The sequence below is a fragment of the Narcine bancroftii genome, chromosome 8 (genome assembly GCF_036971445.1).
Source record: "Narcine bancroftii isolate sNarBan1 chromosome 8, sNarBan1.hap1, whole genome shotgun sequence".
Lineage (NCBI taxonomy): Eukaryota > Metazoa > Chordata > Chondrichthyes > Torpediniformes > Narcinidae > Narcine > Narcine bancroftii.
In genome coordinates this window covers 176,964,563-176,986,104 of record NC_091476.1, presented here as the reverse complement: position 1 = coordinate 176,986,104, position 21,542 = coordinate 176,964,563, and the positions used below count along the sequence as shown (strand labels likewise).

General features: G+C 40.8%; 1 protein-coding gene across 17 annotated transcripts in view; it reads left to right on the top strand.

The window, feature by feature from the left end:
• LOC138741615 (adhesion G protein-coupled receptor B2-like) overlaps positions 1 to 21,542 on the top strand; it is a 711,436-nt gene that overhangs the window by 154,610 nt on the left and 535,284 nt on the right. For 16 of the 17 annotated variants that reach the window (XR_011343611.1, XR_011343612.1, XR_011343613.1 and 13 more), the window contains one exon: positions 12,243 to 12,407. Coding sequence is in view for 14 of the 17 variants with exons in the window: in XM_069895953.1 (XP_069752054.1) it covers positions 12,243 to 12,407 (165 nt within the window). In the remaining 3 variants the exon portion in view is untranslated. Of the gene's footprint in view, positions 1 to 11,675; positions 11,794 to 12,242; positions 12,408 to 21,542 lie in introns of those variants that run through there. The other variant, XM_069895956.1, reaches the window with a different exon arrangement.

The following is a 21,542-nucleotide window of genomic DNA, read 5'->3' as shown; positions in this document are numbered from 1 at the left end:
GTGGCCAAGTAAGTCACCTGATCAAAACCCAATTGAGCATGCCTTCCATATGCTGGAGAGAAAACTTAAGGGGACAAACTCCAAAACAGGCAGGAGCTGATGATGGCTGCAGTAGAGGCCTGGCAGAGCATCACCAGAGAAGATACTCAGCACTTGGTGATGTCTATGAATCACAGACTTCAAGCAGTCATTGCATGCATATGATAGGCAACAGAACGTTAAATGTGACCTACTTGTACATACAGGCCATTTCTATGTCCCACTATCGTTGTGCCCAAAAACGAGGAGTCCATATAAAGAGTGTGGCAATGTCCACAAATACTATATCCTTGAATAAAGTCTACAATATGCACTTCAATCACATGTGAATTATTTAATTACACATTTAAAACTGTGTAGCTCAGGGACAAAGAAAAGAAGAAAAAAACAAGTGTCTTTGTCCTAAACATTTTGGAGGGCTCGTTCTATCCAACCTCTGGCTCTTAGAAGGAATAGAGCTCTCTTTTCGTGCATTTCATCATGCGTACGGTTGTCAAATTCCATCTGCAGTGACACCAGAGCATTACCACCAGTACTTGGACCGCTACATGTCATCACGCAGTGTGCTGCTCTGCATTACAATGTTTGGATCAGCATCCAGTTCCCTAGTCTCCCTGAATCTGCAAACTGGCATCTCTCAAACTTGCCTGACTAGTGGAGTGTGTGGATGAGAATGGTGCATCTTAAAGTGTGAATGGTTTCTGGATCTTCTAGCTGCCCAGTTCTATGGCTATTTCAAAATTCAGGCCCCTCAATCCAAGTGATTCAATCCAATATGTGCCAATTCAATCATCACTGTTGCATACACATGACCCATGACAGGTAACTGAAGCCATCTAACTTTTTGCCCATGTATATTAATTCCATTTGCCTGCATTGGGATCATATCCTTCTATGCCTTGACTGTTTGTGTCAGTTTAAATGCCTCTTAAACAAAGTAATTGTATCTGATTCCACCACCTTGTCTGACTGTGCATTCCAGATAGCAATAACTCTACAAACAAGTATGTCAAGTATATAAAAACATGTGCCCTTCTGATCCTTTTTAAAACTCCAACTTAACATGACATACTTTTATTCTGGATACCACCAACATGGAAAAAGATCTTAATTTACAACATATCTTTGACCCATAAGACTGAAGAATGTCCTTTATTGCCGAACAAATAAAGGCAAATCTATTGAACAAATATTTTGGTTCTGTCATTACAAAGTAGGATACAAATAACCTCCAGGAATGTTGGGCTACCAAGGGTTCATTGAAATGAAGGAACTAAAGGGCATCAGCATGAATAAAAAATTGGTATTATTAAGATTGATGGGATTGAAGGACAATCAATCCCCACTTGCTTACTCTGTGTACAGTTTTATTTTTCGCACTACCAATTAGTGGTAGTTCTGCCGTGCCTGCAGGAGAAAGGAATTTCGGCTGTAAGTGATGTCATATATGTACTCTATAATAAATCTGAAATCAAATCTGAAATCGAAATCAAAGTATGCGTCTAATTAAACAAGAGATAGATCAGATCTTGTGGCTAGTGGGTAGAAAAAAAGAGGGAGTAAGAGCTCAGGGAATGTTAGCCTGATAATATTGGGGAGGAAAATGCTGGAGTTCAATATTAAAGAGGTAATGGTAAAACAAATGGAGCCCTGCAACAGGATTGGTCAAAGTCAGCATGGATTAACAAAATCAAGATTGTTCTTGACATATTTACTGGAATTTATTGAGGGTGTAACTTATAAACAGAATGGTGTAAAAGAAGTAAATGTAACATTTTTGCACATAGAAGGGTTTTCAAAGATCTCTCACGTGATAGTTTAATGTGCAAAATTAAAATGCATGCAATTGGCGGAGGGGATTAAGGTACCATCATGCATTGAGAATGAATTGAAATACAGAAACAAAGGGAAGAAACTTCTTGGTGCAGACAGTGACTATTGGAATGTCACAGAATTCAGTGCTTGGACTCCAGTTATTCACAATATATCGGCAATTTAGCTGACTTAATTATTTATTATGGACAACACAAAGGTGGCTGGGAGTATGATATATGAGGGTGTTCCAGAGTCATTTGGACAGGTAAAGTGAGTGTCAGATGTAGTATTATGTGGATTATTACGAGCACCCGTTTTAGTGAAATGGGATTATCACTGTAAGGGATAGTATAGACAGGAGGAACTGAATGGTCACATAAGCACCATCACCATATAAGTCACAGCCCAGCGACAATTCAATACATTGCCCTCTGTGCAAGAGGGCCGGAAAAAGAGTGGTAGGACAATAGTCATAGGGGGTTCAATTGTAAGTGGAATAGACAGGAGCTTCTGTGGCCGTAAATGGGACTCCCGGTTGGTGTGTTGCCTCCCGGGTGCAAGGGTCAGGGATATCACAGAGCAGCTGCAGGGCATTCTTGATGGGGAAGGTGAACAGCCAACTGTCGTGGTCCATGTTGGTACCAATGACATTGGATAAAAGCGGGATGCGGTCCTACAAGCAGAATTCAGGGAGCTTGGAAGGAAGTTAAGGAGTAGGACCTCTAGGGTAATAATCTCTAGATCTTTGCCAGTGCCACGAGCTAGTCAGAATAGGAATTGCAGGATAGATCGAATGAATAAGTGGCTTGAACAGTGGTGTAGGAGGGAAGGGTTCAGATTCTTGGGGCATTGGAATTGGTTCTGGGGCAGATGGGATCAGTTCAAATAGGACAGTCTCCATCTGGGCAGGGCATGGATCAATGCCCTCGGGAGAGTGTTTGGTAGTGCTGTTGGGGAAGGTTTAAACTAATTGGCAGGGGGATGGGATCAGGAGTAGAGAGATGGAGGGGTTTAGCATGTGGGAAGAAGTTGGAGATAGGAGGTTGAAAAGCAAAAGGGGCAGGCAGGTAACCTCAGGGCAAAAATGTAAAAAGGGCCATTTTACAGCATAATGGTGATAGGGTTAAGGCTCTGGTAAAAACAAACTTGAAGGCCTTGTGTCTTAATGCAAGGAGTATTCGTAATAAGGTGGATGATTTGAATGTGCAGATAGCTGTAAATGACTATGATATAGTTGGGATCACAGAGACATGGCTTCAAGGGGACCAAGGCTGGGAGCTTAACATTCATGGATTTTCAATATTCAGGAGGGACAGACAGAAAGGAAAAGGAGGTGGGGTAGCATTGTTAGTTAGAGAGGAGTTAAAAGCAATAGAAGGGAAGGATGTTAGCTTGAATGATGTGGAATCAATGTAGATAGAGCTGCAAAATGCAAGGGGGCAGAAGATGTTAGTGGGAGTTTTATATAGACCACCTAACAGTAGTAGAGAGGTTGGGGATGGCATTAAACAGGAAATTGGAAATGCATGCAATAAAGGCAAGGCAGTTATAATGGGTGACTTTAATCTCCATATAGACTAGATGAATCAAATTGGTAAGGGTACTGATGAGGACGATTTCTTAGAAGGTATACGGGATCATTTTCTAACCCAGTATGTTGAAGAACCAACGAGCGAATAGGCCATTCTAGACTGGGTTCTGAGTAATGAGGAAGGGTTAGTTAACAGTCTTGTTGTGCGAAGCCCTTTGGGCAAGTGTGACCACAATATGGTGGAATTTTACATTAGGATGGAAAGTGACAGGGTTAATTCTGTAACTCAGGTTCTGAACTTAAAGAAGGGTGACTTTGAGGGTATGAGACGCGAATTGATTAAGTTATATTGGCAGATGTTACTTAAATGATTAACTGTTGAAAGGCAATGGCAAGCATTTAAGGCTCACCTGGATAAAATACAGCGTTTGTTCATCCCGGTTTGGAAAAAAAGAATAACTCAAGGAGGGTAGTACATCCTTGGATAACAAGGGAAATCAGGGAGAGTATCAAATGTAAAGAGGAAGCATTTAGACTAGCCAGGAAAGACAGAATACCAGAGGATTGGGAGAAATTCAGAGTTCTACAGAGGAAGACAAAGGGATTAATCAGGAAAGGCAAAAGAGATTATGAGAGAAAGTTGGCAGGGAACATAAAAAATGACTGCAAAAGTTTTTATAGATATGTAAAGAGAAAGAGACTAGTAAAGAGAAATGTGGGTCCCTTGCAGTCAGAAACAGGTGAATTGGTCATGGGGAACAAGGACATGTCAGACCAATTAAATAGCTACTTTAGTTCGATCTTCTCTTGGGAAAATATGAATAATCCAGGAAATAACAGAGGACGATGGGGCTAATGTGACGGAAGGACTAGTGAAAATAAGTGTAAGTTATGAGGTTGTGTTGGATAAATTGAAGGGATTAAAGGCAGACAAGTCCCCAGGGGCAGGTAGTCTGCATCCCAGAGTGCTAAAGGAAGCAGCCCATGAAATAGTGGTTTCATTGTTGATAATATTTCAAAAATCTTTAGATTCTGGAGTAGTTCCTGAGGACTGGAGGGTGGCTAATGTAACTCCACTTTTTAAAAAGGGAGGGAAAGAGAAATCAGGGAATTATAGACCGGTTAGCTTGACATCGGTCGTGGGGAAAATGTTAGAGTCAGTTATTAAAGATGTGATTGCGGCACATCTGGAAAGTGGTGAATTCATTGGTCAGCGCAGCATGGTTTTATGAAGGGAAAATCGTGTCTGACTAATCTTATTGAATTTTTTGTGGATGTAACTAGTAGAGTGGATAGGGGAGAATCAGTAGATGTGGTTTACCTGGATTTTCAAAAGGTTTTTGATAAGGTTCCCACACAGGAAATTACTAGACAAACTTAAGGCACACATTATAGGGGATATGGTATTGAGGTAGATAGAGAATTGGTTGACAGATAGGAAGCAAAGAGTAGGAATAAACGGGTACTTTTCGGAATGGCAGTCAGTTACTAGTGGGGTACCACAAGGCTCAGTGCTTGGAGCCCAGTTATTTACGATACATATTAATGATTTAGATGAGGAAATAGAAAATAGCATTTCCAAGTTTGCAGATGACACGAAGCTGGGTGGCATTGTAAGCTGTGTAGAGGCTGTTAAGAGTGTGCAGGGTGACTTGGACAGGTTGGGTGAGTGGGCAAATGCATGGCAGATGCAATATAATGTGGATAAGTGTGTGGTTATCCACTTTGGAGGAAAGAGTGGGAGGGCTGAGTACTATCTTAATGGTATCCAATTAGGAAAAGGGGAGATGCAAAGAGACCTGGGTGTCACTGTGCATCAGTCATTAAAAGTGGGCATGCAGGTGCAGCAAGCAGTAAAAAAGGTGAATGGTATGTTGGTGTTCATATCAAGAGGATTTGAGTACAGGAGCAGAGAGGTATTGATGCAGTTGTATAGGGTCTTGTTGAGACCCCATCTGGAGTATTGTGTTCAGTTTTGGTCTCCTTATCTGAGGAAGGACTTCATTGCCATGGAGAAAGTGCAGAAAAGGTTGACCAGATTGATACCAGGGATGGCGGGACTTGCATATGAAGAAAGGCTAGAATGACTGGGCTTGTACTCGCTGGAGTTTAGACGATTAAGAGGAGATTTAATAGAAACGTTCAAAATTCTTAAGGGATTTGACCGGCTAGATGCAGAAAGATTGTTCCCAATGTTGAGCAAGTCTAGAACCAGGGGTCACAGTTTAAGGATAAAGGGGAAGTCCTTTAGGACTGAGATGAGGAAGAGTTTTTTCACTCAGAGGGTGGTGAATTTATGGAATTCTCTGCCACAGGAAGTCATTGAGGCCGGTTCCACAGCTATATTTAAGAGAGTTAGATTTAGTTCTTATGACTAGAGGGGGATCAGGGGGTATGGAGAGAGAGTTGGAACAGGGTACTGAGTGGATGATCAGCCATGATCAAAATGAATGGCGGTGTAGGCTTGAAGGGCCAAATGGTCTACTCCTACACCTATTTTCTGTTTTCTATTGTGGCCAGCCATTTTTGTGGAATTCAAAGCAAAGAATGTCCTTTTCAGTGGATTTACCTGTACCAGGAGGGTCTTTTGGGAAGCCAAGTGCTTCATTTTGATTGTGACTAACAGTGAAGGACACTTGTAGAGACTGGTGGCAGGGTCTTGGAAGCTTTGTGGAGGCCACCCAGTTCAAGTCTTGCCTACAAAAGGACCAGGTGTGTTATGACCACAGCTCATGGGTATGGACCTTTTTGTAAAGCCAACGCAAGGAGAATTCGCAAGTCTGTAGTAGCCACAACTCCAGTCTCCCCATCAGTTCATCATTAATTCTGGGCATCTAATTTCAAAGGCCTAGGCTTCAACACTGAATTTGAAAGACTGAAAACACACACACACACACACACACACACACACACACACACACACACACACACACACACACACACACACACACACACACACACACACACACACACACACACACACACACACACACACACACACACACTACCGCAAAAACAGAGTGGTAGGTTATTATCTGAATTGCAAAAGATGAAGAAAGTGGAAGGTGTAGGAAGTAGTTAGGAAGACAAATGGTACATTGGATTTCATTATGATTAGAATTAAGTCTAATAATTGTTCAGAATCTTGGTCAGAATGCACCTTGAGCATTGTATACAATTTTAGTCTCAGGAAGGATGCTTTGGTTATGGAAGGATTGCAATCAAGTGTCACTAGAATGATCCCTCACATACAGGACTGATGTGTGAAGAGAGGCTGCCTCAATTGGATTTATATTCTTTTGAGTTTAGAAGAATGAGAGGGAGCTTACTGAAACTTATGAAATGCTGCCAGGATGAGATAGACAGGATGCAGGGTAAGATGTACAAATGCACCAAATTTCTCACTTGCTATATCCGAACAATACTTCATGGGAAGACCTATAATAGTATCCATTAAATTAAAAAGGGATAATAAATGCAAAAGATAGATAGATAATAAATGTTCACAAATCATTGTGCAAAAAAAAGGGTGATGTTACAATATTGCAGATAGATCTTTTTATGGTGTCAGAGCAGTCCGTGATTAGTGTAAGAAGGGGAGGTTCAAGATTCTATAACTGTTGGAAAGAAACTGATCTTCAGACTTCCATACCTCCTACTTCAAGATGTTATCATCAGGATGATGGAGTTCTTTATAATGTTGGCTGCCTTCTTGAGACAGTGACTCACATGCATTCTTCCATGATTGGGCGGTTGGACTGTGACAGCTTGTTGCATTCATGGACACTGGAATTACCAAACCAAGCTGTGATCCCAGTTCTGATGCCTGGATCCCATGAGCCAGTTTCCAGCATCTTGTAGCCTGTGCGAGTCCTTTGAGTGCAAGACACCAGCACACTGCAGCCTGTGTGGGTCCTTCAGTCGTTGAGCCCCTCACTGCTGCCATGGTCACCTTCCCTGGAGAGTTGTCTCCCATGCTTCTTCTGAACAGGAGGTATTCTCCTGTTTCTGGTGCCATGTTGGCCCACTGCTCCTCTGGATTCTGCAACCCTTTGTGATATGATGCCCAGCAAGCACTGCCATCTTGGGCACAGGATGCAGGATTTAAAAGAAAACCGTCAGTCCTCTAACAGGCAGTTTAAAGCCTGTACAGAGCCAACTGCGTCAGGACCAGGCAGTAGAACCCTGCAGAGCTGCTCTGTATCTCCAGTCTACTGGGAATGCGCCAATGGCAGTGCTGCCATTACAGCAGCTCTTGCAGCGCTGCCATCTTTTGTGACTCCTGAGAAATTACATGCATTAGTATGCCTTTTTCACGTTTGTCTCAATGTATTTGCTTTAGGAGAGATCATCTGAAATATTGGCTCCCAGGAACTTGGAGGTGCTAATGCCCTCTACCTTCTGCCTCCATTCCTATGCCTCAGCTTCCTAAAATTAACTTGGACATTGAGAGCAAGATTGTTGATCTGGCACTGCCCAACTAGATTTTTGATGACCATCCTGTATTCTGACATCATTTCCAGTTGTTCAGCCAAGCGCATTGGTGTTGTCAGTGAATCTATGGGGCAGCATGGTTAGTGTAGTGGTTAGTGCAACACTAGTATAGCACCAGTGACGAGGTTTGAATCCGGTGCTATCTGTAAGGAGCTTGTACATTCTCCCCTCGTCTGCTTGGGTTTCCTCTGGGTGTTCCAGTTTCCTCCCGCCCTTCAAAATGTACTGGGGTTATAGGTTAATTGGGGTATTAGGGTGGCACGGGCTCATGGACCAGAAGGGCCTGTTACCATATGTATGTCTAAATTTTTTAAAAATGGATCATTGAGGCCGAACTTGGCTGTGCAGTCATAACTATACAGGAAATAGAGGAGAGAACTAGGCATGCAGCCTTGGGGTGCCTGTATGAAGATGATCAGTGAAGAGAAGGTGATGTTGCCGATCTGCATTGATCAGGACCTACTGATGAGGTAGTCAAAGATCCAGATGTAGAAGGATGAACAGAGCTCCAGATCCTTTAGTTTGTGCAAACGTTTTGCAGGTATGATGATGTTGAATGCAGAGCTATAGTCAATGAACAATAGCTTAATATAGGTTTATTCCAGGTGATCTGGCGCAGAGTGGAGGGCCAGGACATTGACCCGTTACAATAATAGACAATATACAATAGGAGCTGGAGTAGGCCCTTCGGCCTGTCGAGCCTTCAGTGACCACCATTTTACAGAACATGGCTGATCACTACCATCAATCAGTACCCCTTTCCAGCCTTATCCCCATAACCCTTAACTCCTTTGCCCATTAGAGTCTTATCTAACTCTCTTTTGAACATAATCAGCGAATCTGCCTCTACCACCCTCTGTGGCAGAGCATTCCACAGATTCACACTTCTCTGGGAAAAAAAATGTTTTCTCATCTCCGTCCTAAAGGGCCTACCCTGTATTCTTAAACTATGCCCTCTAGTCCTCGTCTCCCCCATCATTGGGAACAAGTAATCAGACTTCACCCTGTCTATCCCCCTGATAATTTTGTATACCTCAATCATGTCCCCCCAGATAGGAGTCACGTGATGGAGTATTGGCCGGTCAGGGAATTCCAGCCCTCTTTGGAAAAGTTGAAAAAAAATGCACAAAACACAAAGGTACAAGAATAAAAATTAAAACAAAATAAAATTAAAGGTGAGAAGAAAATGGCAGCGAAGAGAGAAAAGTCGAAAACAACGGGAAGAAGAGAAGATGAAAGAACGTCGGAAGAAGAAGGTGAAGGCCTTACCTGTCCGAGGAGGCCCACTGCAGAGAGAGAAGCCCGCTCCCTAAGGTCAGTGGAAGTCCCAAGCTCGGGACTACAAAAATGGCTCACGGAGCCGAGTAAAAGTGCGCAATTGCGCATGAAAAAAAACACACTGACGGGAGGGGGGAACAGCTGCGGAGTCGATCTCCACAGCTGAGAGTGGCAGCTGCAACACAGCAACAGGAAGAGAACACAGAAAACAACGAGATCAAAAAAGAAGAGAGCAAAAAGAAAACAAGAAAGTTAAGGGTTATGGGGATAAGGCTGGAAAGGGGTACTGATGGTAGTGATCAGACATGATCTGTAAATTGCGGTGCTGGCTCGACGGGCCGAAGGGCCTACTCCAGCTCCTATTGTTTATTGTCTAAAGAAACAACAGATGGCCAACCCAGAGGAAGAAGAAGAAGAAGAACATAGAGAAATGGAAGAAGAAGGGAAAGGCAGGACAATGGATATATCTTTTTTTAAAGAATATATGGAATCAGTGAAAGAATGGCAATTACAAGAATTTAATGAGATAAAAAGAAGAATTAAGAGTGCAGAAGAAAAAATGAATAAAATAGAAATGGTCATATCAGAGATAGGAAAAAGAGTGGATAATGTGGAAGAACGAGAAATAATCAATAGACAATAGACAATAGGAGCTGGAGTAGGCCCTTCGGCCCGTCGAGCCAGCACCGCCATTTTACAGATCATGGCTGATCACTACCATCAGTACCCCTTTCCAGCCTTATCCCCATAACCCTTAACTCCTTTGCCCACTAGAGTCTTATCTAACTCTCTTTTGAACATAATCAGCGAATCTGCCTCTACCACCCTCTGTGGCAGAGCATTCCACAGATTGGACTAGATTAGAACTAGATAAAATAGGGGAAAAGATACCTGAACATATATTATATAAATGGGATGAAAAATTGGTACAACGTAGGAGTTCTCCAGTATTACATCATCTGCTCAATATTTGGAAGAAGATTCATGTAGAAAGGAATAAAACAAATTACCAATTACCAAAACTAATACTGACATAAAATCAGTTACTCCCTTTTACAATAGATAACCCTTCCTTTAGAGAATGGGAGAAAAAAGGGATCAAAAGAATAGAAAATTGTTTTTCAGGAAATAGATTATTATCCTTTGAACAAATGAAGGATAAATATAATATAACTCAAGATACAGTGTTGTCATATTACCAGCTGAGATCCTACTTGAAGGACAAATTAGGAATCAGTTGCGGATGTCCTAGAAAAGGAATCTCTCTCTGAAAACCAGCAAGAACCCTCCTGAGTGGTAACCATTTGCCTGTTAAACACCAAAGCCTGGTGAACTTTGTTAATGCTAACTTCTGTGCAAAGTACAAGAATTGCCTGCAACCAGTGAGATTGGACTGTGATCAAAAGAAGCTTTTTAATCTTAAATATACATTACACACATCTGCATGTAGTATTAGAGGGAGGATTCAGTAGGTTAGTAAGTAGATTAAGTAATAAATTAGTTTAATTCTGTTTTCTTGTTCAAATATAATTAAAAACTACTTTTGTTTAAATAACCCTGTGTTGTAGTGCGTATCTATTGCTGCTAGTTTTTGGGGTCCTCTGGACTCCGTAAAAACTTAACTATCCAACTTAACCCCCTTTTAATTCTGAAAGAAAAGTTCTTTGGTTCACAGTTCAATCTCATTTCTCATTCTTCCAAGTTCACTGGTTGCAGGCAATTCTTATACTATGCACAGAATTTAACATGTATAAGATTCACCAGGCTTTGGTGGTCGAAAGGTAAATGTTTTCCTTTCAGGAAGGTTCTTGTAGATAGGCAGAGAGAGATGTGTTGTTGCAGGATTTCCACAGCTGAGGTACCACCATTAGTCACCTCAGTGTCTTGCTGATGAAACTTGCCCCATCAGGGTTCTCCAGATGATAACCTCTTTCTTTCACGCTATCACTGAGTTCCTTTCTATCCCACTTATTCCGAGAAACATCAGACAGATAGCACTTCCAGTCATCCGCCACTCTTGAACTTCTGTTTCATTTCAACAAGCTTTTCTTGCTTGTTTCAGCTGTGTGTCTCTCTCTCCATCTCTGAGATTCAAATTGCCAGACACATGTCCTTCTCTCTCTCTCTCTCTCTCGCTCTCTCTCTCTCACTTGCAAAACCCCCCTTCTTCTCCAGCAAACAATAGGAGTCAGTCTTCTGCTTCCATCTGTTGCTTGAGGTTAACATACCTCTCAATGACTCCTGAGTGAACTCTTTGCAGAGAGGTCAGAAGCCTTGCAAAAATGTCCAGCACAGACGACCTGACTCCAGTCCATTCATTTCATGACATTAATTTTAATTAGCACCTACTTGTGAAGTGTGCATAGCATTCTCCATAGTTTCTGTAAAGTCACTGAATATGAATTCTTAAGTATTTCAAATAAGATCTGTTTTAAAATGTGTGTATGTATGTAACCTACTCTAATTTTTACCAATTTATCTTCCAAAAACATCTCCAAATATTCCATCACAGGTTCCAGAGCAGTCTAAAATTGAGGGAAACTGGAGTCGTCAGATTGGAAACTGGCAAACAATAATTTTCTTACGTTAAGGAGAAATATCATCACTACCTCAAGATTATCTTTATGATATGTGAGGTAAACACCTCAAACATCACAAAGAAAGCTGATCCTCCTTTGAAAATAATTGTTTTTGAGGCAAAAATATTTGAACTAATGTTGGCATGAGAGAATTACTCTGGTTATTCTGCAGAATGATAACATGAACATAGTTAACAAAATAATATTTTTTATCCAACCCAGCTGGTGGCAAGTTCACAGAAGTTATTCAAGACCTGCTGGTGGGGAGTAAAAATTACAAACCATGTCTTCAGTTCTTAATTGTTAGCTCAACGGTGTCATTTCTTTGCAGGAAAAGCCTAAGGTTTCTGCATGCAAGATAATTGCTTGACTTTGATATGAAATGAAGTATGAAAACAAATTTTTATCAAATCCTTCTGTACCAGGTTATTCCTAATGACCTGCTGCTGCAGCTGGAGAGAACATGTTGAAATTAACTAACTAATTGCATTTAATCATTTTTTAAGCTGATGGCAAATGGGGTCCGTGGAATCACTGGAGTTTGTGTTCCAAGACATGTGACAGTGGCTGGCAACGGCGCTTCCGAATGTGCAAGGGCACAAGTGTCAAAGGTTATCCATGTGAAGGATCAGGGGAAGAAGTCAGGACGTGCAATGAGAAAAGATGCCCAGGTGAGGAGAATTATACTTCATAATAATTAATACAATAATTATGTTTTGCTTTATTTTGTTAATTGAGGGAACATTTACAGCCATGCAGTGATAAAAATTGTTTTGACATCAGGGGCTAGCAGAGAGTCACCAGCTTGAACAATTTGAGGGGAAAAGGAAAGTTCCTTCAAAGATAATGATCATGCCGCTTCCTCTGAGCTAGCCTCCATATTGCCATCCCTATAGCCACTGCAGCCATTACTTGTTGCTCTTGTGTCCAGTGGACAGGGGCCTGAGGACACTGACTTGAGCTCAAACCTCTGAATCCAGTTGCTGCTTCCTCTGAGCTAGCCTCCATATTGCCATCCCTGTAGCCACTGCCACCATTACTTGTTGCTCTTGTGTCCAGTGGATGGGGGCCTGAGGACACTGACTTGAGCTCAAGCCTCTGAATCCAGTTGCCAACTCTCCATCACAGTTTCTTGACCCCTGATCCTAATTTTATGGAGCTGTTGACGTCTGTGAACTGGTGATAGGCCAATGGCCATTGAGCCCCCTTTATCTAGCTGCTTGAGTTTTTCCATATTCAGCTGCTTGCATTCCATACAGAGTCGACATCAGAACAAATCTAATTGAGGGTCATCAGAGTAACCATGGGGGTGGGGGGAGGGGGCGCTGATTTTTTGGCAGCGTTGGACCGGTGTGGGGAAGGATGGTGGCGGCAACATGAAACCGGGGGCGGGGGGAGCAGGGGTGGAAGTATGGCAGAGCAGCATTGGACTGGGTGGGCAGGGGAGCACAATAACTTATTTGCTCATTTTGGGGGCTGGGCCATGGATGCTCCGCCATGAGGTCGACCCTGATTCCATACGATCCCAGAAGCTGCACCAAGAGCTCTATTCCTTCATCTCAGATCCAGCTGATCTGGTGTGCAAATTTCATTCTTCTCTGTTGCCAAAGTCTGCATAATATCAAGTCTGGATGAAACCCTGGTACATTTTAAGGATCCACTTTAAGAACCTAGTTGGTTAAATCAGATATTTACTGCATGAACATCATTGACATTGGTCTTAGACAGTTTATTTGAAGGAGAAAAATAGAAAATACCATAAGATCAGGAGATATAGGAGCTGAAGTAGGCCATTGATTGCATCAAGTTTGCTCCACTATTCTACTATTAGCTGATCCATTCTCCCCCTAATGTTTGATACCTTGGCTAATCAGATACCTATCAATCTCTGCCTTAATTGGGGACTATGGACAATGACCTGACCTCCACAGCCGCCCTTTGTAGTAAATTCCAAAGGTTCACCACTCTCTGGCTAAAGAAATTCCTCCACATCTCTGTTTTAAATATGCACCCCTCAATCCTGAAGTTGTCCCCTCTTGTCCTTGACTCCCTTACCATGGGAAACAATTCTGTCCAGACTTTTCAGCATTCAACATGTTTCTATGAGGCCCCCCTCATTTTTCTGAACATGTTGCTAATCCCTTAATTCAGGAATCCTTTTTCTGAATCTTTTCTGAATCCTCTTCAATGCCAGCACAACCTTTCTTAAATCAGGAGCCTAAAACTATACCCCGTACTCTAAGTGAGGCATCACCAGTGCTTTATAAAGCCTCAACATCACATCCCTGTTCTTAAATCCTGTTCCTCTATATATGAACACAAACATTGCGTACAACTTCCTCACCATCATCTTGACCTTTATGTTGACCTTTAGGGTATACAGCGCATGAGGACCCTCAAGTCCATTTGCACTTCCAAATTTGAATTTTCTTCCCAGTTAGAGCAACGCTGTTACAGCACCAGCATCCCGCGTTAGAATTCGATGCTGTCTGTAAGGAGTTTGTACCTTCTTCCCATTATTGTAGTTAGCACCTGAAAGCAGTTCTACCACAGTTTCAACAACATGTAAACTTCTCCACCAAAGAAGAGAACACCCTGGATCAGGTATACACCAATGTTCCTGCTACGTACAAGGTTGTGTCTTGCCCTAACCTTGGATACTTTGATCATATATCAGTCCTGCTAACCCTGACATATAGACCGCTGACAAAACTAACCAAACCAATTTGCGAGAAAATCAGGAAATGGCCAGGGGTGGGGGGAAGGGGGCAGAGGGGTACTACAGGACTGCTTTGAAACTAGGGACTGAGGGGTAAATTATTGGCTTTGACTCCGTTGTATAATAATCAACATTTCTTTTTCAATACATAATCAAAGTTTATTGGATTGGAGATTTAAAGGTGTGAAAAATTTGGGAGATTGTTTTAGGGATATGATTTTACCTAAAATGACTAAATTTGAGACTTCTCTTATGAAGGTACCAGAGAAGGGTTATATTTCATTTATGTATCAAATATTACAGGATGGTATGGATAAAAGGTTTGGGATAGATCTAAAATTAAATGGGAAGCGGATATTGGTTTTACTTTTTCTGAAGAGAATTGGTTAGATATTTGTTATGATAATGTAAATAGATTGATAAATGCACGTTATGCAATGATTAACTACAATTTTTTACATCAATTATATTTGACACCTGAATCAGATTTGTGTTTTAGATGTGATGATACGGTTGGAACTTTTTTCATGCTGTTTGGTCAATCTTTTTGGAAGAAAATTCAATCGTTTTTAGAATATCTGTATAAGATTAAAATAGTTTTAGATCCAACAGTATTTTTATTGGGTAGCTTGCAACCTCTGAAAGGCTTGGGATTAGATAAGTTTCAGCTTGCTTTTGTACATTTAGCTTTATCTGTAGCGAAAAATTGTATTGCTAGTACGTGGAAAGATACAAATATGATTGATATTAATAGATGGCTTAATGAGATGAAATATTGTTTAATAATGGAAAAAATTACGTATGTTTCACATGATAATTATATATTTTTTATTAATAAGTGGCTGTTATACTCAGAATTATTACATTTCAATTTATATTGATTAGATTTTAATATGTATATATAACTTTTTTTTTAATATTCTTTCTTTTTTCTTTTTTTAATGGCTCTCCTTAGGAGAATTGGCTGAAGGGGGGGGGGATTCTTTTCTTTTCTTTCTCTTTTTTATGTATATATAAAAAAATGTTCATCTTCATGTTTAATTGCTGTATATGTCATATATTATTTGTTTTTTGGATGAATAAATAAAGTTTAAAAAAAAAAGAAACCAAGGACTGGATCTGAAGTGGCCACCCACAACAGATATGTAAGCATTGAGGGTTAGGCTATATCAGAAAGTGCATTGAGGATATCACTGAGATCAAATGCTTCACAACCAGGTCTAAATGAAAACCATGGTTAGATGCAGTGGTCTGGGCTCTTCTCAGACCTCGTGATGCTGCCCTCATGACAAGAGACAAGATGGTACTAAGATCAGCCAGGGCAGAACTCTCTCATTCAATCTGGAAGGCAAAGTGTAGGTACATACAGAAAATACACAATCAGCTGTGCAACACCAGCGACATGAGGCACATGTGGCAAGGGATCAAAACTATAACAGACCACTCTCCTCAACACATCAATAACTCTGTAGTAGAAAAAGTAGAGAGTACCAAGTTCTTTGGAGTCCAAATAATTAGTGACCTGTTATGGCACACAACATCTCTTCACTTGTCGGAAGGCGCAACAGCAACTGCACTTCCTGAGAAGACTGAGGCAGGCAAGGCTACCAGCCACTATCTTGTCAACTTTGTACAGAAGCTCTATTGAGAGCATCCTGGCTGGCTGCATCACAGTGTGGTACACTTGCTGGAGGGCATTGGATCAGAAGTCAATGCACAGGACCATATGAGCTGCCCTCCTCTCCATCGACATGATCTGTTGGAATCGTTGTCTGAAGATGACTTGCAAAATCTCTAAGCACCTGACACATAGCATTTTCCAGCTACTCCAATCAGGGAAAAGAACAGAAATATCAAAGTCAGAATCACCAGGCTGAGAAACAGCTTCTTCCCACGGCCAGTGACACTGCTGAATGACTGATGAGCTGCTCATCCAATCCTTCTGACACTAGACTATTATTTAACAATATTTATTTATTTTTATACATGTACTCCATATACCGTACATCCTTTGTAAATATGTGTGCTATGTCACCGTTTCATCCAATTGTACTTTACAATTGCATGATAATCATAAACTTGAATTTATCCCTTTGACTGCATGGGTTTCCTCTGGTTGCTTTAGTTTCCTTCCACACTTCAAAACGTACCAGGTGTAGGTCAATCAGGTGTAATTGGGCAGCAGGGCTCATGGGCCGAAAGGGCATGTTACTGTGATGATTGTCTAAATTTATAAAAATTTAATTGTCCACCCTTTTATTCCTGCTAACTTAGTGCATGATCATCAAGTTTCCAGCATTGTATTTCATTTTCCATTTCTTTGGACATCTATTTGTCCCTCTGGAGTTTCTCCATTTCCTCATCACTTGACTCTCCACCTAAATACTTGAAATACTTAACAGTATGGACAGAACCTAAGGAGAAACAGTTGAGATTTCAGTTTGATGACATGTCAACAGCTTAATTTGTATTAGAAGGAGGCTATTTAACATTTAGAACTATGGGACAATCATTATGTTTCATCTTGTATTCGTATATGTGAGTTCTTAAGACAACACATGGATGAAGGAAAGGGTACTTTACTTTAAAGTTGAAGCCAAAGAGAAGAAGAGATGTAAACAGCACATGAGGCAGGCCATGAGGCTGAAAACCTCCATTACAGATCCTGCATACTGTCAGCCCTGCTGGCTCCCAAGTCTAATTAAACAGTAATTATAATTATAACAGTAATTGCTAGTGGCCATTCAAACATGATGACTATCATTACATCTCCCTTTCTTAAAACAAAAGTAGCTTACTTTTAACTAACATGTTTTCTTTGTATAACTACAATTTTAACTCACATCAGGAACTTACATTTTCATTATTATCAACATTGTTAACATTTTATAAACTTATTTTTTGTGTTCATATTTACATAGACTAAAACTTGAAGAGAAAATAAGATCGCACTACTTCATTCTATTACAGGAGTCTTTAAATGAGCTCATGAGTCTCTTAGGAGGATTCATGTGTCTTGATAATCTCCTGATTGATTGTCCTTGAATCTGGGTTGTTGCCTCAGGCGATGTCTTCTCAGATGTGCTTTCAGGTTGTTCAACAGTATTTGTCTTCCCATCTACTGTGGCTGGCCCCATTTGAAGATATCAATGATTTCTTCTGAATGGTGTATGATCTTGGTTGGACTTCATTAAGGACAGTTCCCTTCTGAGTCCAGAAGTTTGTTTTGTCTTTTAGCCTTACTTGGTTAGCAGTGTAGCGTTCTGATAGGTTTTTTGTTCCTGTCAAAGTAATACTTTTGCTTTTTTTTTCTGTTGTTCTTTGGACTTTCTCATTTTCTCCCCTCTTTTGTTTTGAATGGGTAGATTTGTGCTGGTGACATATCACACTCGAGCAGCGTTGTGTGGTATACTAGCATGTTATGGTAGAAGTCTGTTCCTCTGTCTTTTGCCTTGTTCATCAGTTTTTTCACTGCCTGTATTGATTTTTCCACTAGACCATTAGACTGTGGAAAATTAGGACTGGACGTGGTGTGTACAAAGTCCCACTCTTTGGCAAACTGTCAGAACTTTAAATTGCAAAACTGGGTCCATTGTTTGTGAAGACCTCACTTGCCATGCCATGTCTGGAGAATATGACTTTCATACCTATTATTACAGAAACGTCAGTGGTGGTGTTCAATTTACATCTGGATACAGGGAGTAATAATCTATGACTACAAGATAGTCCCTCCCTTGACATTCAAATAGGTCAGCGCCTACCTTCTGGTAAGGTCTGTATGGTGCTGGGTGTGGCTTAGTGGTTCTGCAGAATTGCTTGCTTGATATTTCCTGCATATTGTAGTTTGACACTTCATTTGTTATATCATTGTTGATTCTTGGCCAGTACATCACCTCTCGTGCTCTTTTCTTACACTTTTCAATTCCGAGATGTCCTCCATGGATCCTTTTTAGCATCACTTTTCTCAGACCCTTTAGGATAAGGATTTTGCTTCTTTTGTAGATGATGTCTTCAACCACTGATAGTTCTGCCCTGCAGTCCTAGAATTCTGAAATGTCAGGTGAGCAGTCCTGCTTCATGTTGGGCTATCCATCCAAGATCTCTTTTTCTCAGTTGTCTGTGTTTCATCTTTGTTTGTCTATGTCTTTATGAGCATAATTTTTGCACTTGTGATCATGCCCACTAAGGCGTTCACATCTTCATCCATCTTGGTGTTTGCGGGCTCTCTCGTGTCAACAGCTCTAGACAACGCATCTTTTGTGTACATTAGCTTACCCAGAGTGTACGCTACATTCAGTGTATAGCGTGGTAGCCTAATGATCATTATTTATATTCTAAGTGGACCTTCATTTAATGGCTTTTGGAACAATGCAATCAAGGGCTTATGGTCAATCTCTACACTGATTGCTTGTCCTGACACAAACTGATGAAACTCTTTCACATGCGTGTGTTTCTGAGCAGCTACTTTTAGATTTGAGTGTATCGCATCTCTGCGCATCTGTCATTGAGCGTGATGCACGCGCAATGGGTTGCCAGTCATTAGATTTTTGCAGAAGAAATGCACCAAGCGCACTATGTGATGCGTCTCTTGATATCTTGGTGAGTCTCTCTGGGTTGTAAAACCTCAGAAATGGTTCCTCTGTGAGCAGTTTCTTTAGTTCACTCCATGACTTTTCATGTTCATGATTCCTCTCCCATTCAATGTTCTTTTCTGTTCGTCTTCTCAATGGAGCCATCCTTTCTGAGAGGTTGGATATGAATTTACCCATAAGTTGACCATTTCATTACACGTCCTTTTTGCATTGTGGCCTTGGGATGTTCCCAATGGCGGACACCTTTCTGGGATCTGGTCTGATGCCCTCACTGCCAATACTATCTCCTACATATGTTAGTTCTGTCACCCCAAAGTGGTATTTCTCTTTATTTAGCTTCAGGTTTGCTTTCCTTGTTGCTTCCAACACTTTCCTTAGTCTCCCATCATGCTCCATTCTCGTGGTTCCCCATAGTATGATGTGATCCATTGAGGTATCAACTCCATCCAAGTGCTCATAGACCATATGGATAGTTTTGTGATACACTTCAGGAGCTGAGGCAATTCTGAATGGTAATCTTAGGAATCTGTATCTGCCAAATGGACAATTAAACGTTCACAGTCTTGAACTTGCTTCATCCAATTTTAACTGGCAACATCCTGATGATGCATCTAACTTGCTGAAAAACTTTGCATTTGCAAACTGTGACATGATTTCTTCATGTGTTGGAAGCTTAAAGTGTTCTCTCTTTATTGCACTGTTTCGATCTCTTGGATTCAGGCAAATTCTAAGCTTTCCATTCTTTTTGACCATAACAACAAGTGAACTTGCCCACTCCGTTGGCTCATCTATCTTCTGAATCACGTTCAGGCTTTCCATCATGACCAACTCTGCCTTTAGTTGCTTTTGAAGTGCAAATGGAACTTTTCTATCAGTGGCACCCCTGCAAGGCAGCCTAGACCCTGAAAGAGGTCATTGTACTCTTTCAGGAGTTCATCATAGACTCTCTCTCCTTCACTTTCCACAATGAGGACTCCTTTTACCTGGTTCAGTTTCTCATAGGCTGTTAAACTAGTATGACCTGTACATCCTCTGGTATTATGACGAATGCTAGCATGTGCTCTTTGTCCTTGTGTTTCACTTTGACCATGCATTCTCCTTGCACTGGTATATCAGTAGCTGAATATCCTGTCACCTTCACTTTTGTTCCATACATTTTTGGTCTGGGTCTAATCTTCTTAAAATCAGTCTCTGATATTACATTCATTTTGCTCCAGTATTCAATTTAACTGAAATGTGTATGTTGTTCACTTTTAATCTCAACATCCAGTCTTAGTTTTCTTTCTTGTTTTCAGTCACAACATCTACATAGAATTCCTCTATCTCCCTTGCATGAACCTTGCTTTATTGCACTTGATTCCTACAGCAACGGGCATAATGGTTGTTTTTGTTGCACATATAGCATATTTTATTATATGCTGGACAGTCTTTTGGTAGGTGCTGTGTACCACATCGATGACATGGCTTTAATTTTTGCTCTCTGGCCATGACTCCCTTTTCCTTTTGGCGCACTTTTTGTTAAAAGGTTTATGTCTGTTCTTGCTCACTGTATCCATGTTTCAGCTAGTTTCACCGAACAGCTCTATTGCCTGCAATTTTACAGTTTCTGCAGCTCTACAGAAGACTATGGCTTTTTCCAGGTCTAGATTTTGCTCTCTTAGCAGTCTTTACCTTAGACTATTATCTGGAATAACACACACAAGTCTGTCTTTTACCAGCGAGTCGGTCAGTCCACTACATTCACATGTTTCGCTCCTGTTTCTCAATTCAATTACATACTGATCAATATTTTCTTCTGTTTTCTGTATGCATGTGAAAAATCTGTGCCTCTCAAATGCCACGTTACATCTAGGCACGCAGTATGCCTCAAACTGTTCCATTATTTTTTCCAATTTCATTTTGTCTCCTTCAGCAGTAAATGTGAAGTTATTATACACCTCCAGGGCTTCATCACCCACGACATGTAAGAAAACTGACGCTTTCACTTTTCTCATCAGCTCCGAATTCCACTAAATAAAATCCAAAATTCTGTTCCAATTTTCAGCCACATTACCTGTCAGTTGAAGTTTATCTGGTGGATATAATCCTTCCATGTTTCACTTCGATACCTTCTCTTCACTGATCAGTTGCTGACTTTAGATTTTACCTTTTAAAGTATTTCCTTTAATTTCCTTCATCCCACTTCTGACACCATGTTTCATCTTGTATTCATATAGAGTTCTTAAGATACACATGGATGAAGGAAAAGGCTCTTTACTTTAAAGTTGATGTAAACAGCACATGAGGCAGGCCATGAGTTTGCAAGCCTCCATTCCAGATCCTGCATACTGTCTGTGTGTCAGTCGCGTGTTGGCAGCCAAGTCTAATCAGACTAACTATAATCAAGGCCTTGCTAGTGGTCAGGCAAACATGATCACTGTCATTACAGTCAATTTGTATTAGAAGAAGGCTATTTAACATCTAGAACCATAGAACCATCATTTCAAGAGAAAGAA